This window comes from Phocoena phocoena, chromosome 10 (assembly GCF_963924675.1).
Source record: "Phocoena phocoena chromosome 10, mPhoPho1.1, whole genome shotgun sequence".
Taxonomy (NCBI): domain Eukaryota; kingdom Metazoa; phylum Chordata; class Mammalia; order Artiodactyla; family Phocoenidae; genus Phocoena; species Phocoena phocoena.
In genome coordinates, this window is record NC_089228.1 from 45,631,852 (window position 1) to 45,654,148 (window position 22,297).

The following is a 22,297-nucleotide window of genomic DNA, read 5'->3' on the forward strand; positions in this document are numbered from 1 at the left end:
CCCCAAACTATGCTCTGACCTCCAGTGCTCTGCTCGTAATTCAGCGAAACTCCCATGATGAGCAAAGGAAGGTGTGCTACTCTTGCGTGGTATAATTTGGTGGATACATAGGCAGTTAGAAATAAAAAATGCTTTTTTGAAGTATCTTACAACTCAATGAATCATAGAGCTAGAAGGTTCTTCCAAGGGTCCCTCAGCAAGTCTGCCCGTCCACCCTACCTCATCTCACAGACGAGGGAACTGGACCCCGGGGATGTTGAATCAGAACCCAGACTCTCAAATTTTAGGGTAGAACGGTTCACCTGGAGCAGTTAAACTTTTGACGGGTACCTGCTATAAGAAATGCCTCTTAGGTTGTCGGTAAATGTGTGACAAGCAAAATTTAAGCATGAAGTGATAACCTCACTATGTGGAATGCACTTTGGTATTTCAGTTCTATGCTGTTGAATGTCATTTAAAACAAAATGACAGTTGCCATGACTAAAATGATTCTCAACCTACTGATGGTTTATAATCTGTGTTTGGGAAAGATGGATCTAGAGGGTACCCGATCCTTGTTAAGTGGAAGCCACAAGACTACATGGTTATCAGAAGCGGAGATTCCTGAATCCCCAGCTTTTTTTCTGCTCAAAAGCCCATGTCCCTCTTCTTCTGCTTTTTTACACCAGATAAGCAGAATAATTAGCGTAGGCTTCTAAAAGGATTTCATTTTCCGGAGTTCTCCTCCCCGTGCCAATCCCCGCCTAAAAGTGAGCAAGTGCATCTACTCGTGATGGCCAGCAGTTTCACCAGCAAGGATCAGTGAGTCTGCATTTGGTGACGGCGCCCACCCCGCTGTCTCCACTGTCGGGCAACAGCTTTCCTCCCATAAAGGCAGCTGTATCTTTGTATGCCAGTAAAGATTTTCCTCTGTGCCCTGCTGTGCTCTAAATGTCAGCAACTGAGCTAACAGAAAATTCTGTCTGCAATAGTCTTTGTTTCTGAAGTAGGGCAATGTTATGCGTTGTTTCTCCGTTTTTAAAGCTATTTTTTTAAAAAAATAAAGCCTAAGTAGCCTACCTTCCATAAGTAAAAGAAACACATAACTGTATCCTAGTTTAGAGGAACTTTAAACATTTTTGTTTCATACGCAGTAAATCTAAGGACCTCAGTAAATTCCAGCTTAATGTGTGCCAGAGAGGCTGCCTTGGCTATTTTAAGTGCACTTTGGAATTTCTGGATTCACGTATTCATTGAGCAAATAGTTACCGAGTGTCTCCCTGTGCTGGGTGCTGGCGATACAATAGCTCAGCCCTTCAGGTAGAGAGATAGGTTATCAAATGATTACACAAGGACCAAAAGCAGTTGCATAGAAAGGTTTTTGGAAGCATGTCTTCGCTGTAGGAAGAAACTTGTTTTCGTTAGATCGGAAGGTTCCCTTTCATTGCTTGGGGCCCTGGTAGCTGAGTGAGCTCCTCTTTGAACAGGTATCAGACACTGGTGCGTGGATGGTGAATTAGTTGATTCCCTTGTCCTTGCTGAACGCCCTTGTTTTCCTCAGCTGACCCTGAGTTCTGTGGGCTCCTGCTGGAAGCACGGGTTTTCTCAACCTCTGCTCTCGCTTCTGCCTTTCATAGAAAGAGCGGGATCTAGAGTTGGCTGCTCGGATCGGCCAGTCGTTGTTGAAGAAGAACAAGACACTCACCGAGAGGAATGAGTTGCTGGAGGAGCAGGTGGAACACATCAGGGAGGAGGTAAGGACCTGCCAGCAGGGGCATCTGCAGGGGCTTGGGTGCCGCAAAAGGCGTGCCTGAGGAAGGTGATGATTTCACGGGATCCCGCTGGGGAAGGCCCTCCCCGGACATGGAGAGCTGCCTTCCTGCTGCCCTTCCTGTTCATCTGTGTCTCCTTCCGGCAGTGTGGACAGGTCGCCCAGGCTGGGACCAGCCCTCACATGGTCAGTAGGCCCCCAGTGTGGACCAGCTACAGCCCGTGTCCTCCAAGAATCTAGATCATCATGTCAGCTGAGAAAGACACTCAGAGCTTGGCTGAAGGGCACACAGCCTATTCCAACAATGAGCGGAGATTCCTGAGCCAGGGTGGGCGTTGGCAGGCGGAGAAGGAACTGCAGCCATGCTGCAGAGTGAGGCAGTGACTGCCCCTTCGTCAGCACAATATAATTTTGTGTTTCTAAAACAAAACCAAAAATAGCCTATTGTTTTCATGATCGAAGCCCTACTATGTTAATGATACAAATCTTGGTCTATGTCTTCAGCCCCCATCATTATGGGGGGTGGGGGGCAGGGGAAGAACATTTTAGGCTTAACTTAGGGGCTGAGGTCTCAGAGGAGCGGCACTGGTTTTCTGGGAGGGATACGGTGTGGACGGGAGGAGGAAGGCTGCAGAGTCAGGCGGGTTTGCTACAACCAGAATTAGGAGCTTACAGCCAGGCCCCCCTTGCTAGTGTCTTTGCCATCATCCTAACTGGCCTTTTTTTTTTTGCGGTACGCGGGCCTCTCACTGTTGTGGCCTCTCCCGTTGCGGAGCACAGGCTCCGGATGCGCAGGCTCAGTGGCCATGGCTCATGGGCCCAGCCGCTTCGCGGCATGTGGGATCCTCCCGGACCGGGGCATGAACCCGCGTCCCCTGCATCGGCAGGCGAACTCTCAACCACTGTGCCACCAGGGAAGCCCCGTAACTGGCCTTTGAACTGAACTGTGAGGACTTTGATTGGCTTTCCTTCTTCTCATTTCTTCTCCCTTATTTTCTATCAGAAACTTTCTTAGTGGGGGGGGGGGCGACGGGGATGCCCTTATTCATGTCCCTAAGACGCATTCAGACTTTTTCCTCGTTAAAGATATTCCCAGCTATTGTCGTCTGGGTTTACCAATCTAATGTGATGAAACAGAGTAGCCACTCAATAAGAAAAAGTTTTTTTAAGCGTTTATTGTAATTTTTATTGATTTTTTTTTTTTCCCCTTCCGGTGTTACTGAGATATAATTGATGTACGGCACTGTATAAAGGCAAGTTTTAATCCTGGGCTTTCTTTAAAAGGTGATGAGGTAAGATACGGTCGTGTTCAAGGAGAAATAAAGTTGACCCCTGCTGTCCCGGCCTCCAGCATCATGACCTGAATCTCCCTTCTCCCAAGTATGGGAGAAGGTCAGCCTGGCCCCCTACTTGGCCCCTTCTGAGCAGAGGGACATGCCATCAGGAACCAGTAAATGGTCACCCGTCGCCCCTCACGTGCTACTTCTCCAAGGTGCTGCCCTTGCTTGGGGCTTCCTTTCCTCACACAAAGTGCATCCTGCACTTGGGGGTGGAAGTGACTTTTTGTCCCCTTGGGAAACCTTGGAGTTTGAAAACTGTTTCCCCTTGGCACATCATTAAATGATCAGTCTAGGTGTTGAAGCCGAAGCCTTTACGCACGTAAAACTGGTTTCTCCGTGGAAGAGAAAATATATTCACGGTGTTGTGTAGGAAAGTTGGGATAAACTATAGACCCCAAATCAAATTAGAAACAAGAAAGAATTAAAACGATTATAATCCTCCCTCACAGTGCTGGTTGCCTATTCATCGGTGCTGAATGGTGAAAGGGCAGGTGAAAATTTTTATGGTTCAGGTTTGTTTATTTTAAACCTGAAGTATAAATAAGTGCGACTTGCAGAACCATCCTTGCAGAGTAGTCGGTACGGCCAGTTCCTCGTGGTTGCCTCTTTTCTTCCTGTATCTGCAATGCCTATCTTGTAATCATTGAGTACAAAGCAGGGTCTGGCCAAGCTTGGCCAGAATTCCTGTGAGGGTGTAAGCAGTCACAAGGTGGCGCTATGAGATTTTCCAAGCGGGAGAACAAGGGTTGCCGGGCTCGCTGCTTGTAGCTGCCCACCCGGAACTGACATCACCAGGGGTCCTGGTCCGAGATGGGATTTGGTTTTGGCAGAAGTGAATGGCCTCTTCCTCCATGTGGTAACATGGTCCACGTCTCTGAGTGTTTTCCCAGCTGGTCATCCATTTACTTGCAAAGCCCCTATGCTGTCTTGCCGCCCCCCGCCCCAGCCATCATTCTAGCACCTTCTAGTCCCCTCTCACCTCTTCTTTGTACCAAAGTAAAAACTACAAATTTAAACAGAGGGATTTTTGCCAAAAAGTAATTGTATTTTTCTTAAATGGGATCAAACTCGGCCCTTTGTTTTCCTTGAATAGCACAAAATCGGTGACATGCCTTCACTTTGAATGAGGAATTTAAAAAATGTTGTCAGTGAGCAATAAGTGTTTAAGCACGAGTGGGGATGCTGTCACATTTAGAGAGCGCGTGACGGGCTGTGTTTGTGCAGGTGTCACAGCTCCGGCATGAACTGTCCATGAAGGATGAGCTGCTTCAGTTCTACACCAGCGCCGCAGAGGAGAGCGAGCCGGAGTCTGTGTGCTCCACCCCGTAAGTCACCCAAGGGCCTGTCTCTAGAGGCTGGAGCACTGGCTGGCTGTGGTCCATGTGCTTGGAGTTGCCTAGACAGCGTCACCTTCACTGACAGCACAGGTCAGCTGCTCTCAGCCTTCTGTAGGCCAGACATCTCCGAGTGCCTCCGACAGATGGATTTTCCCATTCTGATGGGATTTTAGTTTTCCTCTTCCTGGGTCTTACTGCTTATTTGTCAGTTCAGATTGGTTTGGCCTCACTGTTAAGGAGTAACAGGCTGGACTCTGCATTTGGAGGAAATACAGGGTTCTGGAGCCAGCAGTGCTGTGGTGGGTCCTTGGGGGGTGCCTGGGGGGAGGGGCTTCCCTGAGTCAGCAGAGTCTCCTATTAGGAACATGAACTCTAGAGCCCGGTGGTCTGAGTTCAGATCTTGGCTCTGTGGCTCATGGCCAAGTTATTAACCTCTCTGTGCTTATTTCCTCATTTGTAAAGTGGGCATAATAATAGTACTCAGTTCTTGGGGCTGTGAGCACTGAATGGGTTCATACATGTAGGGTACTTAAAATAGTTCTTGGCACATAGAAGGCATCCCAGATTGTGTAGACTTCAAATAGAGTTGGTTCCCCCGAAACCTGAGGCAAAGTAACAGCAAAGGGTTGGGATGTGGCTCTGAAGTGTTGTAAGCCTGTGCTGTTTTCCTGGTGGTGAGGGAGCAGCCTGATGGGTCATTGTCACCCCTGCACCTTTCGTGAGCTTTCCTTGAAACGGCCCTTCTTGGTGCTTCTCCATGGCTTGCCAGGTGGTCGGAGGAAATGCCTCCCTCCCTAGAAAGTGAACTTTCTCCCCCAGGTTGAAGAGGAATGAGTCGTCCTCCTCCGTCCAGAATTACTTCCATCTGGATTCTCTCCAGAAGAAGCTGAAGGACCTTGAAGAGGAGAACGTTGTACTTCGATCAGAGGTGAAGTGCACTCCCTGCCCTCGTCCCCTCTGCAAGGGTGGTGGCCCCATTTTGCATGTCTGGTGAGAATAGCTGTGATTACAGCCCCTCCGTCCTCCAGGGTGATGGTCTGTGAAAGAGCCATGTGGACCTGGGGTCACAGCCACACCAAGTGCCCAGAGGGCGTGCCTCACTTATGAGCTGGGCATTGCCTTCAAAGGGCAGCACATACTGTCCGGGCTGCAGCAGACGGACTGGTGAATTATGCAGCGTGAGGCTGGGTAAGAGTGGCAAACCCTTCTCCTTCTCGGTCAGGGCCAAAGCTCCTGGAAAGTGGGGCTTGCCATGGTGGTCTCCAGCTCGGACGCAGAAGTGACTTGGAGGCCTGGTGTGAAAGCCTCGTTTTCACTTTACTGCAGGTCAGATGTGCCCTAATAGTACACGAGAACTTGGAGACATATTTCTTAGACAGTTAACTTAAAAAGGTTGAACTGAGTGAGGCAGCTTGGAAACCCGTGCTTTTGAGTATTTCTGATTGGCTAGTCACTGTGGTGGGTACTTTGCCTGCATTCTTTTTTTAAAAAAATCTTCACAACAAGGCTGGAAGCTGGTTACTCTGATTCTCATTTACAGTAGGGAAAACCGGGACCCAGGCTACTAAGTGTTTTGATTGCCAAAGATCTTGCAAATTAGTGAGCAACAGAGCCAGGGTTTGTAAGTCTCTGTGGCTCCAAACCCCACATTATTTCTCTTCACCCACTACCCCTATCCAGAAATACAGATGCATGCAAATTTAGTACTTTTTGTTTACTTATCCATGAGTTTATGCTTTCTAGCCAGAGGTGTGGTACAGCCCTATCGATCAGGCCCTTGTCTGTCAAGTTTGGGCTGCATGTTCACCTAAGCTGGCCCAGGGTTCCCCAGAGTCCCTCCAATAGGGCAGACCACCTGTCACCTCGAACTTGCCTCGCATGTTGGGAAGAGCCTCATGTCTGGGCTTAACGGGATGCTCTCCTGCCCGAGGAAAGGGTCATTCGTGTCTCTTAGCCATCAACTCTTCCAGCCTCTCATTTACTGATGGGAGACATAAGCCCAGTGCGACCAAGCTTTCTCTGCCAGGCAGTGGCTGAGCCACGACTACAGTCCAGTTTTCCCTATTCTGAGTTCCAGCATCTGCCCCAAGTAAATGCTCTAGCCCCAGGCACACAGCAATTTGTCCCTCTGTCGGAGTCTTCCCCTAAAGCAAGCGGAGGGAATCTGATCCCAGCCACAGATTCCAGCTCCTGCATCTGGCTTTCAGGACTGTGGCATCTCTGGGGCCAGGACCTGAGGGCTCAGAGATACCTCTCTAACTGGGACATTTTCTTGGGGCCTTCAGATCTCTTCCCACCTTTTCAGCCAGGAGCAAAGCCATCCAGAGTCTGAGGGGTAGCTCTTGGGTCTCTGAACTTTAATGCTTTCATATTATACCCTGTTTTTGCTCAGCTGAATACAACAGGTCTAACTCCCACTCAGAAACTCAGAGGATGGTGCCCGGCACGTAGTAGGGGTGATAAGTTTTAGCCATTCTTGTGGTGGTGATTATCCTTAGAATGCCCACGGTAGGCAGGGCTGTGTCATAGCCACTGTTTGGGTCACAAGGGGGTCCATGACTGTGAGCCAGGACAGACACACGTGAATAGACAGGCCGACTGATAGAGGGGGCGCTCACAAGAGTTTTAGCAGCTGCTTTGTGTGGTGCCCTCTAGTGGTTGGGATTGACTTTCTATATCTGAGGGCTCAGTGGGTCACAGCTGGGGAGATGCTGAAGGGCAGCTTTCCAGACCCAGGTTAGCCCTTGCTGCATCCCCTAGGCTGTCCAGGTGCGACTGTGGGATCTCTGACCTGAGCCTTGTCCACAGGCCTGCCAGCTGAAGACGGAGACCATTACCTATGAAGAAAAGGAGCAGCAGCTGGTCAACGACTGCGTGAAGGAGCTGAGTATGGCCTGCCCCCCGCCCCTCCTGTCCCCCGCTTTTACTTTCCCCATCTGCCATCATTAAGACCAGACGGATTTGCATCACCTGATAGAGTGTGGTCTTCCTGCCGGCCTGGGCTCAGTAGCATTTTTTCCGAAAACTAGAGGCCTCCCCTGATCTTGTGCGGCACCCCTCACCCTCGTGTATGAGACAGCGGGTGCGGTGTTGTCAGCCATACATTCCCAGTCTCTCGCAATTAATTAAAATTAATTTTAATTTTGGCTTTCTGCTGGAATATTGGTTATCGAATGTCTGAGTTAGGTCCAGCATCGGAGTCCTGAGCTGAAGATGTGGAAGAACAGCCTTATAGTATCAGTAATTTGATGTGTAAACGTTGAGGCCAGAGTTCTCAGCTTTGCAAATACGATGTGCTTCCCCCCACCCTCTCCATTATAAGTTTACACGTTAAGACAAATGGGCAACACGGTATTCTGCGTGTCAGCAAAACACTGAGTCAATGAAACGCACCCTATGTTTAAATCTAGTAGAATGAGTTATGGCTCTGAATATGGGTTGAAAACGCCCAGGGGAATTGTGTTGTGCATGGCGATAGTTCCTTTCTGGAACAGAGTGCAGCAGGGGTTCCTGTTACTGATGGGGGTGTGTTCCTGTGTGGAACGTGCAGAATTGGCCAGAGGCGCCTTCTGTTTGGTATGGCACCTCACGGCTGACTGCGAAAGCCTGCCCGATCTTCTCTGGGCAATGGGGTGAGGACCCACACAGAGCCTGCGAGCCACAGCTGGTGGGCCGGTTCCTCCTCACGACAGACCGAGCCCATATAGGAAGATGGGGACTCTCCCTCCAAGCCATCTTCACGTGCCCTCTCCACTACTCCCCCCTGTCTTGTAATAAAGATGTTTTTTTCTTGGACAAACCACAAAGAAACCATTCTCTCTGGCTCTTGCGACTGTCGTTTCTTGGTCAAAGGGGACGCCAACGTGCAGATTGCCAGTATCTCGGAGGAACTGGCCAAGAAGACGGAAGATGCTGCCCGCCAGCAGGAGGAGATCACACACCTGCTTTCCCAGATAGTTGATTTGCAGAAGAAGGCAAAAGCTGTAAGGCTTCTGTTTCTCTGGCCGATACAAAACTAGCTGTTCTGAGATCGAGAAGGGGCATTTACCCCAAAGACAGTGCCCTTTAGATTCATATTTTAGGAATTTGTGCCGTCCCTTTAGAGCTTTTGCTAAAGCTTAGCGGATTCAATAGCATAAAATTTGTTGCCCTGAATTGGCAAGGGGATCACATTTATCACCACTCACCTCCTAAGAAAAATCTGCAAATGAATAGAACTCATTAAGAAAGGTAAAGGGACTGTAAACAGAGAGTTTGGGAATTCAAAGTCTGAATGATCTAGTTTGGTATTTGTCCTTAGGGCATCTGTATATTCTGCGGTAGAACCTTGTCCCCTTTAGATTTAAGATGAAGCAGCGAAAAAACAATTAAGTTTCCCCACGTCAGGCCTTTGCTAGAAGCCTGAGGTGAAATGCTTCCAGAGAGCGGCTGTGACTATGGAGGGTAGGGGTAAGCGATAGGGAATGAACACGGACACAGGAAGTACGCTGCCTTCCAAACTATATAAAAGACAAAATTTTACTCCAGTATAAGATAAAATCTCCCTGTGGACGTGTGATAGGATCATAACGGATCAGGGAATAAGAGGGGAAAAGTTAGACTTTTCTACGTGTCTTAAAAGAGAAGCTGATTTCCCTTTGCCACGTTCTAGTGTACAGTGGAAAATGAAGAACTTGTCCAACACCTGGGGGCCGCCAAGGATGCCCAGCGGCAGCTCACGGCCGAGGTGAGTGGCTCTCCCTCATTTCATCAGGGCCCCAGTCCCAGCTGGTGTACATCAGCCTCCCTCCAACAGGCTGTGTGGGCCCCGTCCATCTTAACGACCATTCTGATTTTGAATTGAATGTCATTCTTACTCCTAAGGCAGCTCCCAGTTGAGCTGACGCTGGTCGTGAGCACCTGGGGGGCTGGGCTGTACACCAGCCTGGAGCCCGGTGCGCACGGGCCCACGACAAACGTTCCAATAAGGGAAAGGACACAGAGCACGCCATGTCAGAGGAGCCCCGTTCAAAGACGTGGCAGGAAACGAGGGAGTGATGATTCGTCCTCTCGTTTGTTTTCTCTCAGTTGCTCGTTAGTGTTTTAGGAGATTTCCGAGTCTGCAAGTAAAAGAAAAACTATGCCTTGAGGACTCTTTGGCCTCAGGACACAGGGCAGCTGGTCCCGTGGAGGGCAGGAGCCTCTGGTAGTGATCCTGGTGGGTGGGTGGGCGGTACCAGGTCTCACATCCCAGCCCTCTGCCCTTTCCTGGTGTCCGGCAGCTGCGCGAGCTGGAGGACAAGTACGCCGAGTGCATGGAGATGCTCCACGAGGCCCAGGAAGAGCTCAAGAACCTCCGGAACAAGACCATGCCCAACACCACGTCCAGGCGCTACCACTCGCTGGGCCTGTTTCCCATGGTGAGTGCCCGCCTGCTGCCTGACCCCCACTTCCCACCCTCAGGCCAGCAGGTGCTCCTGGGAGGAGGGCGGGTCTGGAGCTGAGCCTCTGCAGGTGGCTTCTCCTTTTGCAGCTTGGATCTGGATCGGAGATGAGGGCTCACGAGCCCAGCCCGTGGCTTCTTAACCACGTGAGACGAATTGGTCCTTTATTTTCCGTCCCTCTGAATCTGTCTTTTCTACTCCTGCCCTTGGAAGAGAAATTTAGTAGGAACTAGATTTAGTAGGCACCTCAGGTATTTGGAAGGCACCCTACATTATTTTTCCCCCCGACCTTTTTAGAGTATGTGCTATTTTGGGCTCATAAGCGCGTTGGAGAATTCTTAAATTGCCTTAAGCTTCCGCTGGTTCTTTGTATGCTTATTAACCGTTCTGGTGGCTTTCGGCATCCGTGATCTGAAAAAAGATTTCCCTCTATGCTGGGTGTGACGTTTTTATATTTTTCGTCTTAGTTCCCCACAGTCTTATTTCTTTCACCCTGGCCTGATCTGTTTCATGCTTAAGCTTTAGGGGAATGTGTTTGAGAAGGGGGCTTTCCAGGACGCTGACCTCTCCCTATGGTCAGCACAGGGTGGTGCCCCTCTGCCGGTCATTTCCCAGTAGTATTGGGGGGAACTTTCTCATTTTATCTTCTTCTGTCAGACTAGGGCCCCTTGAAGGTGGGGACCATGTCTTATTGGCTCTTTCCTCCTTCCCTCTCTTTAATACTCTGCACCTAGCACAGTGCTTGGTACATTGTAGAGTTGTAGGTGCTTACTAGGTGTTAGATCTGGATGGCTGGATCAACGGACTGAAAAGCAAACCACCACAAACTTTTCAGGCTCTATTTCCATGCTTTGATGAGATACCAGTTCTCTCTGAGGAGAGAAGACCTTTTGAGAGAAACTCCTCTAAATGAAATAGGAGTGGAGGGCTGTATAAATGTTTGTGAAAGTTGGTCCCTTTCAAATTGACCTTTACTCAGGGCTCTTTTTTCTTCACAGATTCCCCCTCCACACTGCAGACACTGTCACCCAACCCCTTGCTGTCTGAATGAACCACTTTTTCTAAATCATGATCTCCTTTTCTTCTTTGATTTCGTATATAAAGTCAGGCGCTCTCTCTCCACCTGATTGAAATCTAAGGGAAACCAAAAAAGAAAGACACAGCGTAAATAAGTCAGCTTTCCAAGAAGCTGATTGGTGATCCAGTGATTCCAAGAATCCCAGTGAAGGCAGCAAAGGACAATATATCCCCTGAATCCCCATCTAGAGCTGACTATGCTCGGCTCACAGACGGACGGGCCCGTGTAGCTTTGTACGCTCCCTGCCTCACTTTTCCTCCTTCCTGGTTTCACATCTCCTGGGGCTGTCTTGTCTCCTGCATGCCTGGGGTTCACTGTCCTGTGTTCCTGCTCTCAAGGACAGACCTGTACTTTAAAGCTAAACCAGGACGTAAGAAAAGTTGAATTAAGTCTGCATTTGGGTTTCTTCTGGAGAGACTGATTCTCAGCGTTTATTATTTGCTGAGGTGGAGCTTTTGTTTGCCCTTTTTCTGCTGTTGGCAGAGCTCAGTTTTTGAAGACGGCTATTTTTAAAGTGCATTATGCATGAAAGGTATTTAAGGCAATCCAAAGCTTGCATCATGCCTGTGTCTCTGGAGCAGAACACCCGGCTCTGCCTCTCTTGCTCCCAGCCCTTCTAACTGCTGAATAAAACAGTGAGTAGCAGGTTTTGCTCAAGTATGTTCCCAATTCTCTTGCGTTATGGCCAAGAGTTCTTAATCTGGGATCTACAGACAGGATTCAGTGGGCCCTTGAACTTCGAGGGAGGATTATATCTCATATGTTCATTAATCCCTAACTGTACTTGGTGTTTCCTTCCTTCATGAAGGTAGGTAACAAACCACAGCGATATTAGCATATCACCATAGCGTGACTTTGTCATCCATCGAAATCACAGCTCTTTTCATAGCACATGTCAGTGGCCACAGATGTCCCAAGACACCACCTGTGCTAATCTCCGCTTCAGTCATTACCAGTCCTGAAACCCGATCCTGTGTGTTACTCTATCCTACTTGCAGTTATTAATATTTTAGTAATTAACTCAGTATATCTGGCTTCCTCTTTAATCCTAATTATTTTATTCATTTAAAAACATTATTCTGAGAAGGGATCCATGCTCATCTCCAGATGGCCCATGGGGGATCATGGCCACAAATGTCACAGACCTTGCTTGTGACTTTCCTTCAGAACAGCAGTGTCATTAGTAGTTTGGTATCTTGTTTCTTCTCTTAAGTGGTATGAAGGTCCTTCCCTTGTGCAGAACTTGGAATGTAAACAGTATTAAGAAAAATAAACTAGCTTAAAAATTACAAATTCCAGACGGGAGCATCCCCAGTGGACTGGGGGGCCCTGGAGGAGGCCCCATGCGTTGTCAGCTGGGAAGCCACTGGCCACAAGTGACTATGTAAATTTAAATCACTTAAAATTAGTGCAGTTAAGAATTCAGTTCCGGGCTTCCCTGGTGGCGCAGTGGTTGAGAGTCCGCCTGCCCATGCAAGGCACACGGGTTCGTGCCCCGGTCCGGGAAGATTCCACATGCCGCGGAGTGGCTGGGCCCGTGAGCCATGGCCGCTGAGCCTGCGCATCCGGAGCCTGTGCTCCGCAACGGGAGAGGCCACAACGGTGAGAGGCCCGCGTACCGCAAAAAAAAAGAACTCGGTTCCTCAGTCACACTGGTCACATTTCACGCGCTCAGTAGCCACCTGTGGCCAGTGTCTCCCATACTGGATGGTGCAGAAAGAGAACATTCCCGTCATCGCAGGAAGTTCGGCACAAATTTAGCCCTCCTCTTCAGGTTCTCCGAGGTGGTGTCCTCCTCTGAGGCCTCAGCAGGTGCTTTTCTGTACACCCTGGTCCTATCGGCATCCACCTGCGTGAGCATGAGGGATCGCTTGTCAGCCTCCGCTTCACCCAGTGAGGCCTGGTGGGCGGTTCAGGGAGAGGGGTACTCGGCAGGCCCCTCCATTGTTGAGTCTGAGCTTGGGGCTTGGCCCATCCAGGAGGTGAGAAGTGCTCAATGACTGGTCTTCCCCAGACCCACAAATTCACAACCTGGCTAGAGAAAGACGCAAGTGGAGTGTTCAGAGAACTGGCAAGGTCTTCATGTGTTTGCTGTCTCCTTGGGGAGGAGACGAAGGATTCCTGGCGGAAGTGAGATGTGAGCCGGTTGTTAAAGGTGGGTGGGCCACAGATGGTTGGTGGGCACGGGAGCTTTCCCTGCCGGAGGCCAGGGATCACAAGAGCAGAGCCCAAATGACAGCACCCATCACTCAGGTCCTCCCCCGCAAGCTCTCTGCCTCTTCTTGTGGTCACCGCCACGGCTCCATGGTTAAGCCCAGGGAACATAGGGTTTGCTATCAGACCCTCAGTTCATAGGAGCCAAGGGGCTTTACACTCAGCTCCATGGGGATCGCTCAGCCCGGCGTTCTGCTCGTGGCAGATGCTGTCACCCTGTGTTCCGAGGCCTCGGTTTATGCTCTGTGTCCAGGCTGTCTTCGCGCCTCTTCTAGAGACAGAGCACTTGAATTGCTGCTCACTCACTGTGTGTCTCCCGGCTTTTCCCAGGACTCCTTGGCGGCGGAGATCGAGGGAACCATGCGCAAGGAGCTACAGCTGGAAGAGCCCGAGTCGCCAGACATCGCGTACGGCCTTGGTTCTCAGCTCCCAGGGACTGTGGGGTGGGCCTCAGATGCCAGCAGTGATCACTGTGATCCTTCCGCAGACAGTCTAAATTAAGGGAAATTAGAGAACACAGCTGACAACCCCCCTCCTCCTCTGGTTGCGTTTTAAATATATATTATGAACTTGCAGAAAGTCAGGGAAGGACAGATGTATTTCCCATCTCTCTTCACACAGGCTCCATCTTGACACCACCGCTCATTTTTATCTTTCTTTTCAGTGGAACATGTTACCTAAAAGAATTTTGACGTCTGTCAGGAAAAGAAGAATAAGATGCAATCTGAGATACAGAGGGCTCTTCAGGGGGTGGGGTGTGAGCAAGGCTTCCGTTTCCTTTCTGCATACATACCGGCTTGTGCCATGTCTCTCCCTAACTTGAAACCTTGCACTTGGCCTGCTCAGAGGTGTAAGGAACCTGTGGATCTGATTTCATCAAGTTTTCTCTGTACCCAAATCCCATAGACAGAACTTAAACGGGATCCTGGAAGTGACCAGTCCCTAAGCCTCGGTGCATGTGTGAAGCCCTTTGCAGCCCAGAAAGAAGCAGCCATTATAGAAACATACCTACCTTTTTCTCCTTAAAAGAGAACAAATGAGCATCAAAGTGTGGTTCTGCTCTTAGAAATGGCAGTTTCCAGAAAAAAAAAAAAAAAAAGACTAATTTGGTGTTTATCATCTCATCATAGAAGTTTTTAAGACTAACTTTAAGTCTTACTTTTTTAAAAAAATATGAATGGTCAACAAAGACTCATTCTGCAAAAATTTATTGAGCCCTGTTATGTGCTGAGCAGTGAACACTGCCCTCGTGGAATTTGCTTTCTAGAGACTATCATGAGAGAAGAAAACTAGGTGGGAGACAAAAGTTACCATTAAATATATCTGTAGGGGCTTCCCTGGTGGCGCAGTGGTTGAGAGTCCGCCTGCCGATGCAGGGGACGCGGGTTCGTGCCCCGGTCCGGGAAGATCCCACGTGCCGCGGAGCGGCTGGGCCCGTGTGCCATGGCCACTGAGCCTGCGCGTCTGGAGCCTGTGCTCCGGTAGGAAGCAGTATCAACTTTAGGACACAACCACGTAGTGGAGCCCTGAATTCTGTGGGTATTGAGTCTCTTGAATTCCAACCAACACCCTAAGAAACACGTGAAAGGCACAGGGTGTCGGGTTGCTTGGGGGTCACAGTGGGCCAGCTGCCTGTTGGCTTCTCAGTGGATAGTGTTTGGAGGGTTGAACTCCAGGGTCATTCCTGCATTTGCTTAGTCATGGATGATGTTGTGCATTCTCCCCAGTCACCAGAAGCGAGTCTTCGAGACCGTAAGAAACATCAACCAGGTCGTCAAGCAGAGGTCTCTGACCCCGTCCCCCATGAACATCCCTGGCTCCAACCAGTCCTCGGCCATGAACTCCCTCCTGTCCAGCTGTGTCAGCACCCCCCGGTCCAGCTTCTACGGCAGCGATGTCAGCAATGTCGTCCTTGACAACAAGACCAACAGCATCATCCTGGAAGCAGAGTCAGCAGACCTGGGGTGAGCCAGCCAGGGTCTTTTATCTTTCTGCTTTGGGGACAGGTAGGGGGGATTGAACACAGGTTCGGTAATCAGAAGAAGGGGGGCTGATAAGAGTCGCCTGAAAAGTGTAGACCTTTCAGTTCTCAAATCTGTTGTACCAACCGGCTGAGCTTATGCTTATCTTGATGCTGCTATATTAACCAGTTTAAAGAGTTATAACGGGATGCACCAGAAGTCGGCTTTTCTGTAAAATGTTGGAGGAGAGGAGAAATGACAATTTTTTTCTGTTAACCTTTATCTGTTAGGCTACAGACCAGACATTTGTTTCATGAACCCCTTTGTAGCTTGGATTCTGAAAGGCTGAGGAGGACTCAGGCTTGGTCTTGTGAGCAGAATCTGGTTTGCTTCAGGAGGTGGGGTGCAGGGTGTCTGGCAAGTGCCCGCCACACTATGCATTACTGGGATGGGTCCTCTTCAGTGGTGGTCTGTCCCTCTCATCCTGAAGCCCTGCAGGACCCCACCACCACCGCCATTTCATTGTCCATCCTTTTCCTATGACTTCACAAAATTGGCTTTTCTGACTGATGGGTCAGACAGTTGGAAACTGCTCTATCGGAACTTTGGTTTTTTTCTGGACTTTATCATTTTTCTTGTTGAAGTATAGTTGCTGTACAATATTATGTCAGTTACAGGTAGGTGTACAACATAGTGATTCACAATTTTTAAAGGTTATAGTCCACTTAGAGTTATTATAAAATATTGGTTATCGGCCTGAAGAAGGTTTCTTCCTAAGGCGTCATGAGGGAGATGTTTTGTAGGGGTTGGATTTTATGTAGTGTGTGCAAATTTGCAATGCACCTTAGTGCTCCCTCCTCACCTCCCTGAGGAAAAAAAGAACCAACAGAGGGAATTGTTATTCTGGACAGGCATTTGTTTCCCCATTTTAGCCTAAATTTCAACTGCCTTGGTTTCCTTAAAAGATCAGCTGCCACCTGGAAACTAGCAGTAAGGCCGTTGTTGTCTAGCGCCCCCTGCTGGGTGCTCCGCGCTCACCCCCCCGTTTCCCCTCCTTCCAGAAACGAGGAGCGGAGCAAGAAGCCGGGCACGCCGGGCACCCCGGGCTCCCACGACCTGGAGACGGCGCTGCGGCGGCTGTCCCTCCGCCGGGAGAACTACCTCTCGGAGAGGAGGTTCTTCGAGGAGGAGCAGGAGCGGAAGCTCAGGGAGCTGGCGGAGAAGGGCGAGCTGCTCAGCGGCTCCCTGACGCCCACCGAGAGCATCATGTCCCTGGGCACGCACTCGCGCTTCTCGGAGTTCACCGGCTTCTCTGGCATGTCGTTCAGCAGCCGCTCCTACCTGCCCGAGAAGCTGCAGATCGTCAAGCCGCTGGAAGGTGATCACAAGGGGCCTCGGCCCCTCTCTGCCCTCCTCAGCGACTCTCTGTGGTCCCTGATCCACCACCGGAAAGCTGGCAACCTCTGTAACGCCTACTCCTTTTTCTTCCGAGATAGCCACCCGCGCTGCTGGTTTGAGTTCCTCTGAGTGCCCAGGCCTCCACCTCTCCCGGTGCAGGTTTGGAAATGCACACACAGGCAGCCCAGACTAACCTCCAACTCAGCCAAAGAAAAGAAAACGTGTTGGCGCCGGTTTTCCTAGTTCTCTTTCTCTTGCATTTAGGACCTTAGAAGTACAAATCTTTTGGGGAGGCAGAGGCGCTCCTAACATCCTCAGAGGTTAATCAGGACATGCCTGGGGGTGTGAGAAGTGTAGCCAATTGATGCTTTGACTTCTCAAAAAATTTGGTGTCAGGGAGGGGGTGTGCAAAGCAAACGCTGTAAGTTGTTTTTTTCAATAGCCAGGTGAAAGCGGTTTGCTATTTGTTGACTCACATGTTCCGCTTTGGTCTTCAAATAAAGAGGGTGTGGCTTTCCGCAGATGCAGTGTTCTGAGCAAGGCTTGTAGACCTCCACAATTTGGGGGCCGGGAAGTGGGTGGCTGTGGTGGCGAGTGAGTCCTGTCCCTCTCTAAGCCTACCTTTTCCAGGGGCAATTCAGTTTCTAGTGTCATGGACACCCTAGATGATTAACCCCATGGAAAAACTCCCCTTTTTTCCTTCTTTTTGCTTTAGGCATTATAACATGTGTTCCCCTTACCTACCGCTACCCTGCTGAGAGCCACTAAGTGCTTGTAATTTTCTTTTTTTTTCTTCTTTAGTTTGGAAACCCAAGAGAGTTTGAGAAGGTATTTCAGAATTCTACTGTGTACCTAATGCAAAGCCAAATCAGAATTTCTGTAAGGCAGTATTTGTCACCTTTTTTTTTATTACCCTCTTTAAGAAGCCATTTTAGACATGAATTCCCAATCCCTCCCCCCCAGAAAAGTTAATGCCGTAGATATATGTGTTATATATTTATCTGTGCCTAAAGAGAGTACAGATATTCACCCCAGAAGAACCAGTTTTCAGCCCTGGGGGGCAGTATCACCCCTGTTAGGATGCATGCTGTAAGATGAGGTTGTACTTGTAAAAGACCCAAGAAATGCTGGGTGCCATAATTCTCCAAAGGAAGGAAGAGGGTGGGCGAACATTCTTTTTTCATAATTACTTTTTAATTGTATAATTTAGGTCCTTCTTAGATTTCAGAAGAGGGATGGCTCATCCTTTTTTTAACTGTTTATTCAGTTGTAAGCTTGGTGATTGTTTTCTGATCCATAATTATGTCTGTTTTTCTTTCAATAAAATCTTCCATTTCTGCAATTTTACTTTTTGCCTTTCTTTTCTTTTTTCTCCTTTGTCTCTCAGAGGTCATTGGAATTTATCATCTCTATCTTGTCTGCTTTCTATATTTTACTTTGTGTTTCATTAGATCATCTAAGGATATGTTTTTGGATTCATTTTCCAAGCATATTGTAGGAAGAGATTTTTTTAAAAGTTATTTTGACCAATTCATCCTTTTCTCTTTTAATCTTGTGACATAGATAGCAGTAGTTTTGTGATAAATTAATAGAATAAGAGGAAATCCCATTAGATTTGCAAGATAAATTTCAACTATAGTACCCTGCTCACCAGGAACCCATATCACTACCATTAAAAAGTCATGTCTTATCACTATGGGCTGTAAGGTATCCTCATGATAGAGATCTATCCCTCTGGCTCCATTTTGTAGTGCTCTGACTTCTTAGTTGTTTAAAATACAACCAATATTTTTTTTCTTCCTCTCCTCTACAATTACTTCTGTGTTACCATGTTTAATTTGATATGGTGAAGTGCTGACATGGAAGTCTGCCTGATGCTGGGTTCATTACAGCTCTAACTGTGGTGTTGGATAAGTTACTTTACCTTTTTGAGTCCTGTTTCCCTTATTGTGAAATGGGGCTCACGTCTACCACACAAGATTGTGTCAAGGAATAAATGTGATGCGTTTTTATCGTGCCCGGCATCTGATAGGTGCTTGTTCACTTGTAGGCTCCTTGAACTTGCCCCTTTTCCAGTAATTCAGGTATAAGGGCTAGCCTTACCAGTGTTGAGACCTGGACCAGTATTTTGCTGTGGCCAGTGTTCTTACATCCTTTTCCACTGCCACCAAGAAGCTGATAGGATTCCCATGCTCTCCAGTGGCCCAGGTAAATGTACCTGTGGTGAGGCCCCTGGAGAATGTTGGCTGGGATCATAGCAGATAGCCAATCTGTGTCGTCCATCTGTGTCTCCCTTACCTATTTAATTAATCTTGCTATCTGCTCATTGGTGTCAGCCAAAATAACTGGGCTAGGTGTTTAAGAATGCTAGCACTCTTGTCTCTTCATCTTATCTTACACGTTTTAAGCAGGTAAAGGACAAACAAAATATTCAAAGTAGAAGGAGATATATCGGCATTAAAAGGATGAATCAGGCAGTATTTTCCCCCTCTATTTTGCTCTTCCTTTCTGATTGATTATAACCAGATAGTATTTCCAAATATAAACAAGTTAATATGTAATTGGGGAAAAGCATACACTTCCAAGGTGTACATTATCCAGCAGGTTTAGTTCTAACTTTTAAGCCCTAGGTGCTCTGCTGACATACATGGATTTAGTTTTCTTCTCCTTTGGTGACATGAAAACCTTTTAGTTACAACAGTGGGGTGTGGAAAGACAGCAAACAGAAGGAAAGGGGCAGTGGCCGTAATTACGTTTCTGCGCTGTCCATGCCCTGCTCCATAGACCATCCTGGTGCCAACTAGGAACGTGAAGGTTCCCCTCTTTGCCTGCCTGACCCCAGCTTCATTCTCATGTGGGTGGGAGAAGGTGATGGTAATGGGAGGTAGCTAATAGTACAGCAATCCTCCTGCTTTGTGCTTAACAAAGAAAGGAGGCCAGGAGGGGTTGGCACGGGAGGTGGGGGGGGAGCTGGGGATAGGAGGGAGACAACAAAGGCTCTGAATAAGGCAGAACTCCTCACACTCCACCTCCCATCCACTGCCACGCCTGGACCACCACGTTTGCTCGGGCCCTTAGAACCAGTCAGGAGTAGAGATGGTCCATGAGCTCCCTGCATGGCATAACTCACATGACAGTCAAGTTTGCAGAGGTTTTCACCAATAGTCACTTTTGTAGAATAGAAGACACCTGTTTGAGAATTAGAACACCATTCATGTGTGTTACTCACCTGATTTCTGAGGCTCACATTATGTGAGGCCTCCTCAGTGCTATCTGAGATGTGGTGTTTATGGTCAAGAGGCTGGGCACTGGAGCCAGCCTGGGTTTAAAGCCTGGCTGTGCAGCCTCTGGCAAGTCATTTTACCTCCCTGCGCTCGGTTTCCTCATCTGTATTGTGAGGATGGCAGGGTTATCCTGATGAATGAGTCAGTAAGCGTAGGCGTCTTAGAAGAGAGCCTGGCCCTTAGTGCTCAGTAAAGGTTGGCTATTCCATGAGTAAAGGAGGCCTGAGGCGTGGGGTAAAAAGGCACGTATTATGCATCTTTCCGCATAACCTTTCCATTGTAATCTCACTAGATTTCCTTGCTCTGCATTTTCAGGGAATGCAAAAAACTCCATGTACTTCTGTAGCCTTTTTAACTCCAAATAGCAACTCTGTAGCCTCATTTCTCTCTCGGACTCATGCATGGGGTGGGGAGAGATGGGGCAGCCTGTTAAACAGATGGAGAATGGAGGCCCACGGGACTCTTTTCTGGGCCCAGACCTCCAGCCTCAATGAGTTCTTTCCCGGTGCGTTGTAAACGTCTAGAACCCCCTTCAGAAGGATGAGGAGATCTGCCACTTCCTTGACGTGGTTCTTCACTTTCCATTGTGCTGACTTTCCCTTGAGTCCCCTTCCCAGTGTGGCCATGGCCACATTGCATCTGGGGATTTCTCATCTTCCTTCTAAGACCTGGATGCGCCGCCCCAAGCTGGGTGTCGTATTGCCTTGTTTAAAATTTCTCCCCAGTGCAGTTTTGTTGCCAGGAATGTGGACATGTGAACAGTGAACACACAAACCGGGGGCCCATTTTGGATTATTATGCGTGGAGGTCCCCAGGAGTGGCAGGAGAAACCCCATTGGTGGGAGAGTGTGCATCTCCCGGCAGGCCCTGGACGCCCACGGGGAAGCTGCCCTGCCCGCCACTTATTCCTCCATATTCTCACCGAGCCCGGGTTCCTGGCTAGTTTTCAGACCTATGGTTTGAGGAGGGAGGCAGGATGAGTTTACAGAAAGAACTGGGCCTTTAGCACTGAACCCTGGCTATGCTACCGCTAACTCGGTGACTCTGGAAGTTACGTAACTTCAGTGAACCTCTGTCTGTGAGGTGTGGGTAATAATACTTAACCTTGCAGGGCGATTTTGAGGAGTGAGTCTAGGTGATACATGTAAAGCAAGCTGCCCTGCTGGTACGCCTCCATACAGGGTAGCTTGTTAGAAAATGTTGCCGTGGCACCTGGGACTCAGGATCCCATGCACAGGTTTGTTTCATTATATGTACCTTTCATCTCTTTCTTTTTTGCATTTAGAGTATTTTCTAGTTATATTCAATAGGTTGCGGTTACGTAGATTGCTATCGTACTTGGGACACTTAAAACCGGGAGAGACCCCTAAGAGTGTACAGTTTTTTCTCTTTTAAGTGGATTTGAAATTGCCCATTTGCAAAATCCTTTCAAGACTCCTCGGCCGAGACTGCCCCACGAAGAGTTATTTCCCAGCAGTGTTTTGGAGGCAGTGCACTCACTGGGCACAGCGGAGGGTCGGGGAGTTCAGTTACATTCCTGGACCACTTCCTGACCCCACTGCCTGCCTGCCTGCCTTTCACTTCTCTTTCATCTTGACTCCTGAGCTCCTGGCCCCTGGCATCCCTGGTTCCCCTTTCTGACGTTCCCCAGGGCATCCTGGTAGTCTGGAGGGATTCTTGCCCTCCCAACAGAGGATGCCCTCGGGAAACCAGCAGTGAGTGTCTGGGAGTTCATTGAGAACTGTTCTCAAAGTCTCTCTGTTGAGCGTGGAATGTTATTGGTGTGGCTAGCTTCTTCATCTGTGGAATGGGGATAGAATGCCCACGGGCGGGGCACCCACAGTACCAGGGCCGTGTGAGGGGTATTAAGTGTCCTAAGGGGGAGAAGGTTTGCTCTAGCAGATGGGTTGGGCAGAATTCCGGCACAGAGTGACATGCTAAAGGTTCTGAGATGTAGTTCCTCAGTAACTACACTTCTTAACCCAAGTTTCCTAAGCAGACTTGGTCTTGGAACACCTCTCTTTGGGAGCACCGGGTTTACCTTCCAGGTCCTCAAGGACGCACTCCGGTGTTATTACAGACCTTGCTTGGTGTCATCTGAGTCCCAGGCTCTGGTGTCAGCCAGGAGATGGGCTCCTCTGCTTCAGACCTCTGTGTGGACTTACGTGTTCTTAAATCACGTCTCTTTAAGCCAGTTCCCACTCCCCAAAGCCTGCAGCCTATCAGGCTTATTGGCGGAATACAGAAAACCTGGGTAAAGGAGGTGACGGCCGTGCCCACCACTTCTCTGTGTGCTACTTTAATTTCTTTTTGCTTTTCTCTTGTTGTGGGTCCTAGAGTTGGTTTGACATCGTCTTATTCTGCCTCTGCTCTGTCTTCCCTGTTCCCAGCTGTGTACTTGGTATAGAATCCATACACATTCCCCCCTCCCACCCCTCTTCTGTGCTTGCCTTGCTTATCTTTTCCTCTTCTATTTCTAAAGTGATTCTGTGTTGGATTTGGGGGTTGACAT

The 22,297-nt window shown here is 48.8% G+C and overlaps 1 protein-coding gene across 5 annotated transcripts in view; it reads left to right on the forward strand.

Moving 5' to 3' along the window:
* Positions 1 to 22,297, forward strand: part of TRAK1 (trafficking kinesin protein 1) — a 97,897-nt gene that overhangs the window by 61,191 nt on the left and 14,409 nt on the right. For all 5 annotated transcript variants that reach the window (XM_065885848.1, XM_065885850.1, XM_065885852.1 and 2 more), the window contains 10 exons: positions 1,617 to 1,733; positions 4,315 to 4,415; positions 5,247 to 5,355; positions 7,236 to 7,314; positions 8,280 to 8,410; positions 9,079 to 9,153; positions 9,689 to 9,826; positions 13,473 to 13,549; positions 14,870 to 15,106; positions 16,165 to 16,481. In XM_065885848.1, the coding sequence (XP_065741920.1) occupies positions 1,617 to 1,733; positions 4,315 to 4,415; positions 5,247 to 5,355; positions 7,236 to 7,314; positions 8,280 to 8,410; positions 9,079 to 9,153; positions 9,689 to 9,826; positions 13,473 to 13,549; positions 14,870 to 15,106; positions 16,165 to 16,481 (1,381 nt within the window). The remainder of the gene's footprint in view (positions 1 to 1,616; positions 1,734 to 4,314; positions 4,416 to 5,246; positions 5,356 to 7,235; positions 7,315 to 8,279; positions 8,411 to 9,078; positions 9,154 to 9,688; positions 9,827 to 13,472; positions 13,550 to 14,869; positions 15,107 to 16,164; positions 16,482 to 22,297) is intronic.